This window comes from Schistocerca piceifrons, chromosome X, assembly GCF_021461385.2.
Source record: "Schistocerca piceifrons isolate TAMUIC-IGC-003096 chromosome X, iqSchPice1.1, whole genome shotgun sequence".
Lineage (NCBI taxonomy): Eukaryota > Metazoa > Arthropoda > Insecta > Orthoptera > Acrididae > Schistocerca > Schistocerca piceifrons.
The window spans coordinates 307,617,252-307,633,319 of record NC_060149.1 but is presented as its reverse complement, the minus strand read 5'-3'; the positions used below and the strand labels follow the sequence as shown (position 1 = coordinate 307,633,319).

The 16,068-nt window shown below is 39.1% G+C and overlaps 1 protein-coding gene across 4 annotated transcripts in view; it reads right to left on the bottom strand.

Annotated features, from left to right (window-relative positions):
• LOC124721237 (rho GTPase-activating protein 190) overlaps window positions 1–16,068 on the bottom strand; it is a 301,992-nt gene that overhangs the window by 267,021 nt on the left and 18,903 nt on the right. For all 4 annotated transcript variants that reach the window (XM_047246094.1, XM_047246095.1, XM_047246096.1 and 1 more), the window contains exon 2: window positions 4,503–4,711. In XM_047246094.1, the coding sequence (XP_047102050.1) occupies window positions 4,503–4,673 (171 nt within the window). In that variant the 5' untranslated portion in view covers window positions 4,674–4,711. The remainder of the gene's footprint in view (window positions 1–4,502; window positions 4,712–16,068) is intronic.

Sequence of the window (16,068 nt, the reverse complement as noted above, 5' to 3'; positions counted from 1 at the left end):
CAAGCAGAAGAGGTAAGAAATGATAGTAAAAGATATGTGGCTCCTACTGACACTGCTCAAGGAGTTGTAGGTTCTTTGTTGACTAAGATACAAAATGATAACATTAATTTCCACATTTTCTGGATCTGGGGCCCAGTGATTACTTCCTCTTTTAAGGGGACCCGGTCGAAAAAAATCAATTTTCGGTTTTCATCATATTTTGATAGATTAAGGTTTTATTTAAGTACTCCGAAAAGGATTTTGCTGAAAAAAATTTTTTTTTCGAGCATTTAAAGAGCATTTTCCGACCACCTGTGTTTATGTGCCACATCCATTTTTCCGCATATATATTTTAGATTTTTATATCCCCTACATTGCACGCAATTTTTTTTTTTTTTTTACTCCCGAGTGTGTTGGCTATCCTTGGAATGCAACGGTCGGTATTCTTTTGTTTCTGCTGTTTGTAAACAACACGCTTTCAAACAGGCGGTTAGTTTTGTTCAAGTGTAATTGCGAGTAGTTGTTATACTTACGTTCGCAGTACTTGTTTACGTGTGTTTTGTTGTGTTTATTGCAGATGACGAAACGTAAAGGCATTTTCAACAAACGACAATTTAGAGGAATCAACTTTAGAAAGCTTTCTGTACAAGAGGTTATGTCACCTGGCAACGATGTTTCTAATTGTAATTCTTCAACAAGTGCACCATCAAAGAAGCTCTCACCACTTCATGGGAGTTACAATGAATTTACTGTAAGTGACAAGGGGTGCAGTAACATCATTATAAATTTGATAATATTGTCAGATGTGATTTCTAAATTTGTACAATGTAGACAGTGTGGTGAGTCACAGAGTGTTAAAATTTGTGAGAGTGCCAGTGGGAGAAAAGGCCTAGCAATTTCTTTGGATTTAATTTGCATTAAATGCTCAGCTGTGATTTCATTTATGAGTTCTTCAAAACCAGATGCAAGCGGCCCTTATGAAATCAATACTAGATTAGTTTATGCCCTACGATCCATTGGCAAGGGCATGGCTGCAGGGAGAACATTTTGTTCAGTGATGAACTTACATCAACCACCAAATAAATTTGAAAAACTGACTACAATATTAGAGAAAGTTGTATGTGAGGTCAGTGAGGAAAGCATGAAACTGGCTGCTAGGGAAGCAGTGGAAGAAAATGACGGATGTTCGGGTATTGCAGTTGCACTTGATGGAAGTTGGCAGAAAGGAGACATACTTCTCTGAAAGGAGTAGTGACTGCAACGAGTGTAGACACCGGTAAAGTGTTACATGTGGAGATAATGTCTAAATATTGCAAATGTTGTAAAGTCAATGAACATAAAGAACACAACTGTGTGGCTAATTTTAGAGGAACAAGTGGTGGTATGGAAGTTCATGGAGTACAACAAATATTTCATCGGTCTGTAGAAACAAGAGGCGTACGGTACACCAAATATTTGGGCGATGGTGACAGTAAGGCATAAAACAATGTGGTGAACTCTAAGCCATACGGAGATGCCATTATTAGCAAAATAGAATATGTAAGCCATGTTCAAAAATGTTTGGGAACAAGGCTGAGAAAACTAACTGCTGATATGAGAGGAAAAAAATTAGAAGGTGGAAAACTGTTGACCGGACAAGGTCAGTTAACTACAACTGAAATAGAAAACTTGCAGATATACTATGGGCAGGCAATTAGGAGAAATAAAGAAAATCTGGAGGCAATGAAATGAGAAGTTTGGGCCATATTCTTCCATAAGTCCTCTACTCATGATAAACCATGTCATGGATTGTGTCCATCAGGAGAAAATTCATGGTGCAAATACAATAAGGATCAGGCAACTGGAGAATCTTATTCTCAGCAGTATTCTCTTCCTGCTGCTGTTATTACAGCAATTAAACCTATTTTCAGAGACTTGTCTCATCCTGACCTAAGGAAATGTCTGCATGGGCAGACACAGAACCTAAATGAATGTTTCAACAGCATAATTTGGAACCGCCTTCCTAAAACTGTATTTGTAGGCATGCATACAATGAAACTAGGAGTTCATGACACTGTTATTACATTCAATTGTGATAATATTTGAAAGTGTTGGGTACTGAAAAAGCTGGGAATTAATCCTGGTGAAAATATGATCATTGGGCTGCAACATTGCGATAAAATGAGGACAGCCAATGTAGACAGGTCTGCATCTAATATGGTCAAGAAAGCTAGACAAACATCCAGGAAGGTGCAAAAGAAGCTGGAAGACCTGCTAGAGGCCAAAGAAGGGCCATCATATGCAGCAGGACAGTTTTAATGAACTGTAAGTAAAAAATTTCAAAAGTTTTTTTCTTTAAAGTCAATCTCCCACAAACTAAAATTTTCAGTACATATGCCCCATTATATCACAAACTATGATAGATAAATGAATGAAATTTTCAGAGAGACTATGTAACATAAAAGCCACCTCTGATATTACATTCATTAATATTCCCCCATTAGGAAGTTCACAAAAAAATATTTTCTGCAGAAAAAACTCAATATTTTTTGTTAATAAATTTTAAAAAGTATTTCTTAAAAACTATAAAATAGATAAAGTATATTTTAGTACAGTTGACTCTATTAGCAACATGAAACACACGGTAAAAATATTAAGGTCCTGAATCAAATAGTTTTTTTTAGAAATGGGTCAAATACTTGCCTAAATTAACATGGGTTAGATAGGCAGGGTGTGGTCCCCTTAGTAACAGAAGGAACCATTGTCATGATTAAGAGGGGATTGCTGCAATAGAAAACTTTTTTCCACAATGACATTGTGGGCTTCTGTGGCCATGGCATATGACAGGTTGTACATTGCAGGGAAAATGTGTAAACTTGCAGGAATACCTAGCAGAGAAGAACTAATAAATACGGGAAAGTTGAGATTTCTATCTTTATTTTTTCCCCACCTGTATGAATCAATTGTATGAATGCTCCTCATCTCATAGATATAAACAAAAACAAAATTAAGCTAACGGTGTGTGCAGCGAGTAGACATACTGGACAGATAAACATAAAATTTAGTCAAGAAACTCTTGAACAGGGGATGTACTTTGCTAGCTCACAAGTATAACAGATAAAGAAAAAAGATGCAAAAAAGTTTTAGTAACAAGAACTGCAAAAGGTAAAATGACTTTCTAAGACTTCACATAATGATGGCCAGGCAAATGCCATGTCATTTTGACTTTCAGAAACATTTTAGTCACAGTTATGCATTACGATTTAATCACTTACACATGTGTTTGTAGACTATCTGTTCAGACATTTAACTGGAGTGAGGATTTCTTGTCTAGTAGAAATAAATACATAGTTTAGAATGGAGAGTCAACTTTAGTAATGAATGGGAAACTGGTCAAAAAATTTGAAATGGCACCAAACATAAGCATGTAGGACCAAAAAAATAAAATAAAATAACCACTCACAGCAGGCACCAGGTTAATACCGCGTAGTGCCGCCTCTGGCCTCAACAATGACCTCCAATTCAGATAAACTACCCTGAATCATAAACCCAATCCAATGATTGCTTGTAGAGTACAATTGCACAAGTTTACACTAGACTTAAGAGGAATTTTTGTTTTGATATATATATAAATAATATGATTTCTTTGCCTACAAATTACACGTGGGATTCTCCCCACTATGACATTCAAATTAAGTGCTTCTGAGGCTCTATTCAATGGCTAAATGATGTCATCTGTTCATTTAAAACAACTTTGTTCGTGACTACTGTGAAAACAGTTCTTTTCAAGACATATACAACTATTGCAATCAGCAGCTTATTACTGAAGTTGCATCTACCAAGACACTCCACATATTTCTGTTTTTGGCTACCATACTTGTTCCCATTACAAGTTTTCAACAGTTTACTACGTTCTCATAAGTGAACTGTTGTCCACTGTAAACTGTCACATGACCACCCTCAGTATTAATACTATCCATATGCAAGTCCTGTAATACTACCACTCACTCAGTGCTTTCCAAATGTGATATGATCACAAAAAGTTACACAGTGTGAAGAAACAACAGCATTCCTTCAGTATACTTTAGCAAATGAAAACTACTGACATCAAAAGTACATTCTGAGTTTGATCAAACATCTTTTGTTCTTCCACTTGAGTTTAATGATGGATTTTACAAATGTTTTCAAAAGGATGCCGTAACGAGACAACAGTTATCACAGCAAGAATCATCCACGCAAAAGGAATAACACCATCACATTAATGCTGAAAATTCTTCAACACAAATCATTGCACTTTAACATAATTTTCTTCATGATAACATCATTTTTCTTTCCGAGCTATAGCTATAAATGAAATCAGTATGTCATATTACATAACCAAAACATTATAAGTAGCATTTATTTAATTTATCTGCACGAGTCCCACAAATCTCATTTTATTACAAGCTCCTGTTACCTTATTTGCAAGACCTACTTCCAGATCACAACATTCTATGGATAAATCACATTCACATTTCAATTTAATTACTGTATGAATAACATACCTGGCTTAGAACAGATATGTGATCAACACTATAATCATCAGCAAGTGAGCGCATGAACCTATTGCACAGGCAAGATTTGCCAACTCCAGCTTGTCCTTTATCCTTCTCTGTGCCTGACAACCCCACAACAGACACATTAAAACCACGCATGGCCTCCGTCTTCTTGGCCATGCTTCAGTGTCTGACCATTGCATAAATTACAGTCTGAACTGAAAAATACAAAAATTCGTACTTTATGTTTTTTCTTAGAATTATTTCATAGAAATACATGGAAAAATTATTTTACAGACATAATAAAACTAATTTCAAACTCAAGCTCAAACTGAAATATCTGCTCAACAACTCCTCCTACAACATGTTTAATAATACAATGTGTGTGTGGAGGAGGGGGGGGGGAGGGGATGGGAAGGGCAGCTGTAGCGAGGGGGGGGAGGGGGGTCGGAAGAGGTGGTTGGCATGTGTGGAAGTAAGACAGATATATCGTATTACAGATAAAGTTAAGAAAAAACCATAAAAATAACTAAATGTATCTTATAATTACTGTAAAAGGCAATTACGTAAATCATCAGCATGTTGGGATATTTTTCATTGAGAAAGTGTATTACATTCATCAACTAACTGAAAAGTCCCACATTAGGGTGAGCGATTGCAATTACGATCCACAGAACATGCAAATAATTAACAATAAATTCATATAAATGAAGTGGAGCATCTTGAATTAGAGCAAAAAAAAAGTAAGTGTATGTAACAGTCAACTAGTGTTTAAATTTCAACACTGAAAGTGGTAACACAATTGGAACTGAGAAACGGAGACAACTGTTAGTTCCATGTTTTAACACTGCATGGATGGCATAGGGTAGAAAGCATTTTCTGAAGATCCACATTATCACTTTGTACACAGAACAAGTGGTTACAGAAAATGAGACTTGATATACAAGTTACCTGACAACTTCCTAGCAAATATGACCTAATATATTAGCCACAGCTAATAAATTAACTGCAAAACATTCACTCAAAGACTACTTACACAATGACATCTGAAACCAGTCTGCTTACAAAACTCTCGTTCAGTCCATTCCTGGTAATGGTTGTTTGACTAAGATTAACAGAAGAGAGCAATAGGGGGGGGGGGGGGGGGGTGATGCAGGGGCATGGAGGGGGAGATGGAGAGAAGCGGGATGGAGAGAGGGGGGCATAGTGGGTGGATGGAGAGAGGGGGGATGGATGGGGGGATGGATGGGGGGATGGAGAGGGTGGGGGATGGAGATGGGGAGAGGGGGGAGTCGCCTTTTTAAGGAAGAATGGTTAGCGTATACCAATCCATCAATATTGTGTACAAATAGACAAAGATGGGGATGTAACTCAACTAAATCAGTCATGGCTTTTGAAGGCACTCAATTGAAATAGCTTGTAAACACTAATGAACACATACAGTGTCAAAGACCAGATGCAGATTTGTGCACTTCATCTGGAATAAGAGTCTAATGTTGGGGGGTTGTTTGGGGGAAGAGACCAAACAGTGAGGTCATCGGTCTGATCGGATTAGGGAAGGACAGGGAATGAAGTCGGTCGTGGCCTTTCAAAGGAACCATCCCGACATTTGCCTGGAGCGATTTAGGCAAAACACGGAAAACCTAAATCAGGATGGCCGGATGTGGGATTGAACCATCGTCCTTCCGCATGCGAGTCCAGTGTAGGGTCTAATGGCTCGATTCTTTATGGATTTGTTTAATTAGGCCAAGAATATCACACAATATCACCAATATGCTCAAGATATTTCAGAGTGGAGCACGATAAATAAACTATGGATAAAAGAAAAGATTACTCCTGAAATTCCAAAAGCCATTTCTGAGAAAAGGTAAAAATATATTATAACCATCCACCTGTGTGTTGTGTAATGTCCATGGCAGTCAAATTACAGAAATTTGGGCTCATACAGAGCCGTTCAGTTATTTATTCTTACCAGCATGATTTTCAAATGAAATAAAGAAATCTAGTTAAAGGTTCACCATCCAGTCAACAAAGCAGTCCTTATAAACAGATCACAAACTCAGATTGTGGAAGGAAACTGGTCTAGTCTTTTTTTAAAGGAATCATCTCAGCATTTGCCTTCAGGTTTTCTGCGAGTCCCTACATCTGAAGGGCCATCCTTCCAAATGTGAGTCCGGTGTTTCAACAGCTGCATCACCTACATCTACATCGACGTGGATACTCTGCAAATTACACTTAAGTACCTGGCACAAGATTTATCGAACCACCTTCACATTAGTTCTCTATTATTCCACTCTCGAACAGTGCGCGGAAAAAACGAACACCTGTTTCTCTTCGTGCGAGCTCTGATTTCCCTTATTTTATTGTGATGATCATTTCTCCCTATGAAACTTCCTGGTGAATTAAAACTGTGTGCTGGACCAAGACTCGAACTTGGGACCTTTGCCTTCTGCGGGCAAGTGGTCTACCACTGAGCTATCACAGAAGCTCTCCTGCTTACCCTGCAGGTGCCAATAAAACACAGTCTTTGGTTTGCTATCCCCACGACATTTTCTGTGTGTTCTTTCCTATTTAAATTGTTCACAATTGTAATTCCTAGGTATTTAGTTGAATTTATGGCCTTTGCATTAGACTGATTTATCATGTAACTGAAGTTTAACAAATTCCTTTCAGCACTCACGTAAATGAGCTCACACTTCTCATTATTTAGGGTCGTTTGCCAATTTTTGCACCATTCACATATCGTTTCTAAATCGTTTTGCAATTTGTTTGATCTTCTGATAACTTTACTAGACAATAAACGACAGCACCATCAGCAAATAACCATAAGACGGCTGCTAAGATTGTCTCCTAAATCGTTTATGTAGGTAAGGAAAATCAGAGGGCCTGTAACATTACCTTGGGGAATGCCAGAATCACTTCTGTTTTACTTGATGACTTTCTGTCAGTTGCTAAGAACTAGTTGTCTTTCACAGGAATAATGATTTCCAAATCCGTGTTGACTGTGTGTCAAAAAGACTGTTCTCTTTGAGGTAGTTCATGATGTTTGAATACAATATATGTTCCGAACCCCTGTTGCATATCGACGTTAATGATATGGGCCTGTAATTATGTGGATTACTCCTACTACCTTTCTTGAATATTTGTGTGGCCTGTGCAGCTACACAGTCTTTGGGTACAGATCTTTCGTCCAGTGAGTGGTTGTGTATGGTTGTTAAGTATGGAGCTTTTGCAGCAGCATACTCTGAAAGGAATATAATTGGTACACAGTCTGGACCAGAAGACTTGCTTTTGTTAAGTGACATAAGTTCCTTCACTACTCAGAGGATATCTACTTCTAAGTTACTCATGTTGGCAGCTGTTCTTGATTTGAAATCTGGAATATTTACTGTGTCTTCTTTCATGAAGGAATTTCGAAAGGCTGTGTCCAGTAACTCTGCTTTCACAGCACTGTCATCGATAGTATTTCCGTTGTTATCGTGCAGAGAAGGCATTGGCTGTCTTGCCGCCAGCATACTTTACATACAACCAATCTCTCTGGATTTCCTGCCAAGTTTCAAGATAAAGTTTCGTTGTGGAAACTATTATAAGTATCTCACATTGATGTCTGCGCTAAATTATAAGGTTCCACAAAAAAAATCGGCAATCTTGGACATTCAGCGTTCGTTTAAATTTGGTATGTTTTTTTCCTTGTTTCTGCAGCAGTGTTCTGACCCATTTCCTGTACCAAGGGGGATCAGCTCGTTTGTTAATTTATTTGGTATAAATCTCTCAATTGCTGTTGACGCTATTTCTCTGAATTCAAGCCAAATCTGTTCTATACTTACCGGTACATTGTTAATTTGGAAGGAGTGGAGATTGTCTCTGAGGAAGGCATCAAGTGAATTTTTATCTGCTTTTTTGAACAGGTATATTTTTCATTTATTTTTGGAGGATTTGGGGGTTACATTATTCAGTCTCCCCTTTTTTACATTTGTAACAGTATGGTATAGTTTCCTAACTGTTTTACAGGCATCCAAGTCTTGCTTATTCCTACCAATCCATTCTTTTTCAATTAACTCTTTGAGTGATAGGGGTTTCTCCCTGAAACTACCATTTTAACCTCAAAGTGTTAAGAAACTCTACAATCATGGATAGTATCACTTCCCCCCTTTCTTTTTTTTCTGATGCACAGTGAAAAAACAAAAATGATTTAAGAAAAACTTGTTTAAAATTAAATGTTTCAAAAATCATTATAATTTTTTAATAAACTGTCACACCCCCTCTTCCTCTTTCATTCACTTTGGTTCACATATTCACAATCCAGCACAGGTCACGTCAGTAAGAAGCAGGGAAAAGAATTATGTACAATATGTCAGATTAATATGATTGCCAAGTGACTCACAAAAACAACTGGATGAGCCACCCATTCTGATCACACAGTAAAATTGAAGGATAGTGTGTGTGTGTGTGTGTGTGTGTGTGTGTGTGTGTGGAAGGGAAAGGGGGGGGGGGGACTATAATGCATCTATGTACACCTATCACATGCTTTCGATAGAGCCCATCATGGGCTCTTGCTGCAAATATAATGGACACTGCTGAGTAAAAAACACATTAATAACTTTAGTAAAGGTATGTCTGCAGGGCATAACACAGAGGGTAAGGATAGGAAAAGATGTCCCAAAGAAAGTAGGGGTACTGTTGTCATACGTGCCACAGAGAAGTGTTCTTGGACCCCTATTATTTATTGCTACATATCATAAACTAAAGTCCCCTGACACGGTTTTCTGGCCGTACATAAAGGCTAATGTCAGGAGGTACTGTAGGGATTTTTATATGGTTTGCACTAATAGACAGTATGATTCATGAGGATGGTTTGCATAAATAATCTATAAATATTTTGTGTAAACTGGCTGAACTATGATGATGTTTGTTGATTAAATCCTGGCTCCTGAGAACTTACCGGGCATGTGCTGCTTAAATTGTTTAAGTTGTACAAGAATTTTATATATATAAAAAGCAACAGCCAATTGTTCAATTTCTGCTCAAAAAAACATTTGAGGTAAGTCAGGCACAGATATACTACCTGTGTTGACTATTTTAAGTATTTGTGAGTTACATTTGATATCAAGTTGCACTGGGGTCTTCATGTGAGAGGGGCAGTTTGCACGGCAAATGGCCACTTTCCAAGTCATGAGAAACATAAAGCAAGAGGTGAGGCCACATATGGGGCATTGCTGTCTTATAGGGACCCATACCAATAATATCTGATTTCAGACACGAAAGGTGTACAAAGATAGGCAGCAAGATTTGCTCAGGAAAATTTTGAGCACTGCAGTGGTGTGTCTGCCATGGTATAGGCTCTGAAAAAGGACCTCATTAGAAAGTCAGAGAAAAATTCACATTGCAGGGTGCTGGGTGGGCTTGTATTATCAATAATTTGGTTGTGGAGGAATGGAGGAGAAGTCAGAGGTTAGAATATACCCAGAAAATCAATTTCTGACATTGCAACTGGTCTGTGGGCAGATATTTTTTCCAGAATGAAATTCTCACTCTGCAGCGGAATGTGCACTTCTGTGAGGTTTGAAAGGTAGGAGATGAGGTATGGGCAGAACTGAAGCTGTGAGGGCAGGTCACGAGTCGTGCTTTGGTAGCTCAGTCGGTAGAGCACTTGCCCATGAAAGGCAAAGGTTCAGAGTTCAAGTCTTGCTCCAGCACACAGTTTTCATCTGCCACAAAGTTTCCCATTTTCTTTCATAGGTCTATCATCTTGTATCTCCTTCTTTCAGTCTTCTCCCACAACCCAATCCTTCCAAACTATCTGCTAGCAAGCACTCCCTTCTCAAAGAATGTCCCGAGTTCTTTTCCCTTTCTCTTACAACCTTCAGCAGACATCTTCTCTCACCAACCCTTTCCAATACTCTTTCATTACTCACTCTTTCCATCCAGCTTATTCTCTCCATTCTCCTCCATGTCAAATGCTTCTAACCTTTTTTTATTCTCTCGTCTCAGCATCCATGTTTCCAGACAAAACATTTGCCAAGCCTTTTCCTTAGACCTTTATCTAATTTGCCACAGAAGAGTCTCCTCTTTCTGTTGAATGCTTCCTTCGCTATGACAATTCAAATTTTCACCTCCTGGTGACATCTCAAGTCTTGTTATTGTGCATCCAAGATATTTAAATGCACTTACTTGGCTAATGGTAGACTGTCCTATTTTAATATTGGACAGTCTGTGCCTTGTACTGATGACCACACTCTTTGTTTTTGCTGTGTTTATTTGCATCCCATATTCCACACAAGCTTCATTCAGATCTTTCAGCATGTTATTCACTGTCCGCTAACTTTCTGCCACTAATACCATGTCATCAGCAAATCCTATACATTCAATTCTCTTTCCACATTTTCCTCTTTTCCCATCTAAGCCTTTCGCAATAATCTCTCCAAGGTATGCGTTAAATAAAAGTGGAAAAAGGCAACAACCTTGTCTAACACCTCGTCCAATGCTGCTTCCTTCTGACATTTCATTTCTAATACTTATCTTTACTTTCTGGTGTAAATACAGATTCTGTATCAGTCGTCTCTCTTTCCAATCCACTCCTTTCCTCTTCAAAATATCCATCACTTTGTTCCCCTGAACTCTGTCAAAAGCCTTTTCTAAATCTATAAAAACAGCAAAGATTTCTCTACCTTTTTCCATATATCTTCCCCCTATAGTTCTTAACAGGCCAATAGCATCTCTTGTTCCTTTTCCTCTTCTAAATCCGAACTGCTCCTTTGCAATCCCTCTATCCAGCTTGCCATATAGCCTTCTATTCAACACTCTCAGCAACACTTTAGCTGCATGAGAAATTAGACTGATGGTCCTATGCTCTTCACATTTTTTAGTGTTTCTTTTTTTCTCTATTGGTATCATAACTGTTGCAAGGAAGTCCTCTGGCCATTCCCCTTTGTCATATATCTCGTTACAGAGGTAGACTATTTCTTTTCTTTCCTTGTCTCCCAGACTCAACAGTTCTGCTGGGAAATCATCAATTCCACATGCCTTCCTATTCTTCATCTCCTTCCGCGCCTGTTCTACTTCTGCTTCCAAGATGGTGAATCCCTTTCCATCTTCCAGCACATATTGCTCCTCTTCAACCTTAATTTTGCTTTGTATTTCATCCCCCTTATACAGACATTCAATATATTCTTGCCATCTGTTCAAAACCTCCTGTGGTTCTTCTGCTAGACTACCATCCGCTCTATTTCCATGTTATTCCTCTTTCTTTTACATTCAAAAACTATCTCACTAGCCACTCTATACATCATTTCATACTTTCCCTCTTTCTCTATTTTGTCGCATTTCTGTTTCATCTATTTTTCCCTTGCTTCTTCAGTTTCTCTTCTTAATTCATTATCCAGTTTCCTGTACCTCTTTTTGCCTTCTTCAGTTTCTACATTTTTCCACTTTCTCCGCTCTTCCATCTTTTTTAACATGTTTTCTGTTATCCATTCTTTCCTGGTACTTTGGGACACACTAATTCCTGTTACTTCTTTGACAGAGTCCACGTGTCCTTCCCTCATTTTTATCCATTTGTCATTAACACTTCCATCAACACTACCGCTTTCCCATTTCTCCATAAATCCGTTTTCCAAATCTGATGCCTTTCCTACCTCTTTGAGTCTTTCTATGTTTAGTCTTTCTTTTGCTTTACCTCTCCAGACTTTTTTCAACATCACTTTTATTTCTCCCACTACTAGGTAGTGGTCTGAATTTGTATCTGCTGCTGGATGAGCTCTGATGTTCTTCAAACAGTTCCTAAACCTTTTTTGTATCAGGATGTAGTCCAACTGATAGCTTTCCCTATTCAAATTTGATATCCATGTGTAACGTCTCCTTTTGTGGTGTTCAAATAATGTGTTAACCACTGCTAATGAATTTTCTTTACAGAAGCTAATTAGTCATACACCTCTCTCATTTCTTATTCCTAATACAATTTTTCCTACTGTATCTTCACCCCTTCCTTCGCCCACCACTGCATTCCAGTCCTCCATAATGATAATGCAGGCATTTCTATTTTCTTTCTCGATGAGGTCCTGTATTTTCTCATAATATTCTTCCACTTCATCTCTATGCTGGCTGGTTGGCATACATACCTGTATTAACACCAAATCTTTTGCAGTACCCTTCAGTCATATCATCAGTCTTCCATCAATATATTGTACCTTCATTACCTTATTTTTCAGCTTTTGCCCTATCAATATTCCTACTCTGTTTTCATCACTCTTGATTTCCCCCAAGTAAAATAGCTTATAATCTCCACTTTCTATCTCTCCATTCTCTCCCCATCTCATTTCACACAAACCAAGGGCATCTAATCTGTTCCTTTACATCTCCTGTTTATCATTCTCTAGCTTTCCTGCTTGCATCAGTGCCCTCACATTCCACGTTCCAATCCTTATCGTTCCTTTCCTCCTTTCAAATATGTCTACTCTCAATGTGTTCCCCTCCTGCAGATTCGAATGAGGGGAAGTTTTAACTCTGGAATCTTTCACATGGAGAGACGTACCATGTACTGGTTGGGAATGTTGCGTGGTAGTTTCCTGTTACTTTCCACATAGGCAGTAGGATGCCCAGCCTACAATCAGCCGCTCACTATGAGTCAGACGCTGTCTGTAGCCATCCCTCTGGGGTACAGTCACTACTTGGACTCTTTTTGTACCCAAAGAGAAAAGGTGCCTCTTCCGCAAGCTTCACCGTTCCGAAAGACTCTTTCTCTGCTGTTGTGGGTCTTATACATATAACAGGAAATGACAAGAAAAGGACATGGTGAGGACAGGCTTGGGATAGGAAAGGGGGAGCGGTAGGCCGTTGTGGGACACACTTTGTCTGGCTCCTCCTCTTTGGCCTATACGGCTTGGGTGAACCTTCTGTTAGCTAAGCTACTGCCGGCATAGCCCTCCGAATCCAGAGCACACAAACCTCATCGCCCACACGGACAGCACTACGTTAAGACAGTTTCCCCTGAGGACACACATACAGGGTGGGGCAAATAAAGATGGCCCAGATGAGTGGATGCGATTGGACGTGAATGTATGCATCTAACCACACTCCCGAAGTGTGCACACAATGTGTATGCCTGCCACGTGATCCCTACCAGTTCAGAGTGCAGTATGGGCTGGGCCATTGTGAGTGGAGCAGTACAAAGGGAGCGATGGTACTAACAATGCAGCAGTGGGTGTTTGTTGTGGAAAGTAGTAGTAGTAGTAGTAGTTGTTGTTGCCTTCAGTCCTGAGACTGGTTTGATGCAGCTCTCCATCCTACTCTATCCTGTGCAAGCTTTTTCATCTCCCAGTACCTACTGCAGCCTACATCCTTCTGAATCTGCTTAGTGTATTCATCTTTTGGTCTCCCTCTACGATTTTTACCCTGCACGCTGACCTCCAGTACTAAATTGGTGATCCCTTGATGCCTCAGAACATGTCCTACCAACCGATCCCTTCTTCTAGTCAAGTTGTGCCACAAACTCCTCTTCTCCCCAAATCTATTCAATACCTCATCATTAGTTATGTGATCTACCCATCTAATCTTCAGCATTCTTCTGTAGCACCACAATTCGAAAGCTTCTATTCTCTTCTTGTCTAAACTATTTATCATCCATGTTTCACTTCCATACATGGCTACACTCCATACAAATACTTTCAGAAATGACTTCCTGACACTTAAATCAATACTCGATGTTAACAAATTTCTCTTCTTCAGAAACGCTTTCCTTGCTATTGCCAGTCTACAGTTTATATCCTCTCTTCTTCGACCATCATCAGTTATTTTGCTCCCCAAACAGCAAAACTCCTTTACTACTTTAAGTGTCTCATTTCCTAATCTAATTCCCTCAGCATCACCCGACTTAATTCGCCTACATTCCATTATCCTCATTTTGCTTTTGTTGATGTTCATCTAATACCCTCCTTTCAAGACACTGTCCATTCCGTTCAACTGCTCTTCCAAGTCCTTTGCTGTCTCTGACAGAATTACAATGTCATCAGCGAACCTCAAAGTTTTTATTTCTTCTCCATGGATTATAATACCTACTCCGAACTTTTCTTTTGTTTCCTTTACTGCTTGCTCAATATACAGATTGAATAGCATCGGGGAGAGGCTACAACCCTGTCTCACTCCCTTCCCAACCACTGCTTCCCTTTCATGTCCCTCGACTCTTATAACTGCCATCTGATTTCTGTACAAATTGTAAATAGCCTTTCACTCCCTGTATTTTACCCCTGCCACCTTTAGAATTTGAAAGAGAGTATTCCAGTCAACATTGTCAAAAGCTTTCTCTAAGTCTACAAATGCTAGAAACGTAGGTTTGCCTTTTCTTAATCTTTCTTCTAAGATAAGTCGTCGGGTCAGTATTGCCTCACGTGTTCCAACATTTCTACGGAATCCAAACTGATCTTCCCCGAGGTCGGCTTCTACCAGTTTCTCCATTCGTCTGTAAAGAATTCGCGTTAGTATTTTGCAGCTATGACTTATTAAACTGATAGTTCGGTAACTATCACATCTGTCAACACCTGCTTTCTTTGGGATTGGAATTATTACATTCTTCTTGAAGTCTGAGGGTATTTCGCCTGTCTCATACATCTTGCTCACAAGATGGTAGAGTTTTGTCAGGATGGCTCTCCCAAGGCTGTCAGTAGCTCTAATGGAATGTTGTCTACTCCCGGGGCCTTGTTTCGACTCAGGTCTTTCAGTGCTCTGTCAAACTCTTCACGCAGTATCATATCTCCCATTTCATCTTCATCTACATCCTCTTCCATTTCCATAATATTGTCCCCAAGTACATTGCCCTTGTATAGGCCCTCTATATACTCCCTCCACCTTTCTGCTTTCCCTTCTTTGCTTAGAACTGGGTTTCCATCTGAGCTCTTGATATTCATGCAAGTGGTTCTCTTTTCTCCAAAGGTCTCTCTAATTTTCCTGTAGGCAGTATCTATCTTACCCCTCGTGAGATAAGCCTCTACATCCTTACATTTGTCCTCTAGCCATCCCTGCTTAGCCATTTTGCACTTCCTGTCGATCTCATTTTTGAGACTTTGTATTCCTTTTTGTCTGCTTCACTTACTGCATTTTTGTATTTTCTCCTTTCATCAATTAAATTCAGCATCTCTTCTGTTACCCAAGGATTTCTACTAGCCCTCGTCTTTTTACCTACTTGATCCTCTGCTTCCTTCACTATTTCATTCCTCAAAGCTACCCATTCTTCTTCTACTGTATTTCTTTCCCCATTCCTGTCAATTGTTCCCTTATGCTGCCCCTGAAACTCTGTACAACCTCTGGTTCTTTAAGTTTATCCATGTCCCATCTCCTTAAATTCCCACCTTTTTGCAGTTTCTTCAGTTTTAATCTACAGTTCATAACCAATAGATTGTGGTCAGAGTCCACATCTGCCCCTGGAAATGTCTTACAATTTAAAATCTGGTTCCTAATTCTCTGTCTTACCATTATATAATCTATCTGAAACCTTTTAGTATCTCCAGGGTTCTTCCATGCATACAACCTTCTTTCATGATAGTTACGTGACAACAAAGTCGTGGAAATGGTGTGGTCAGTTGTG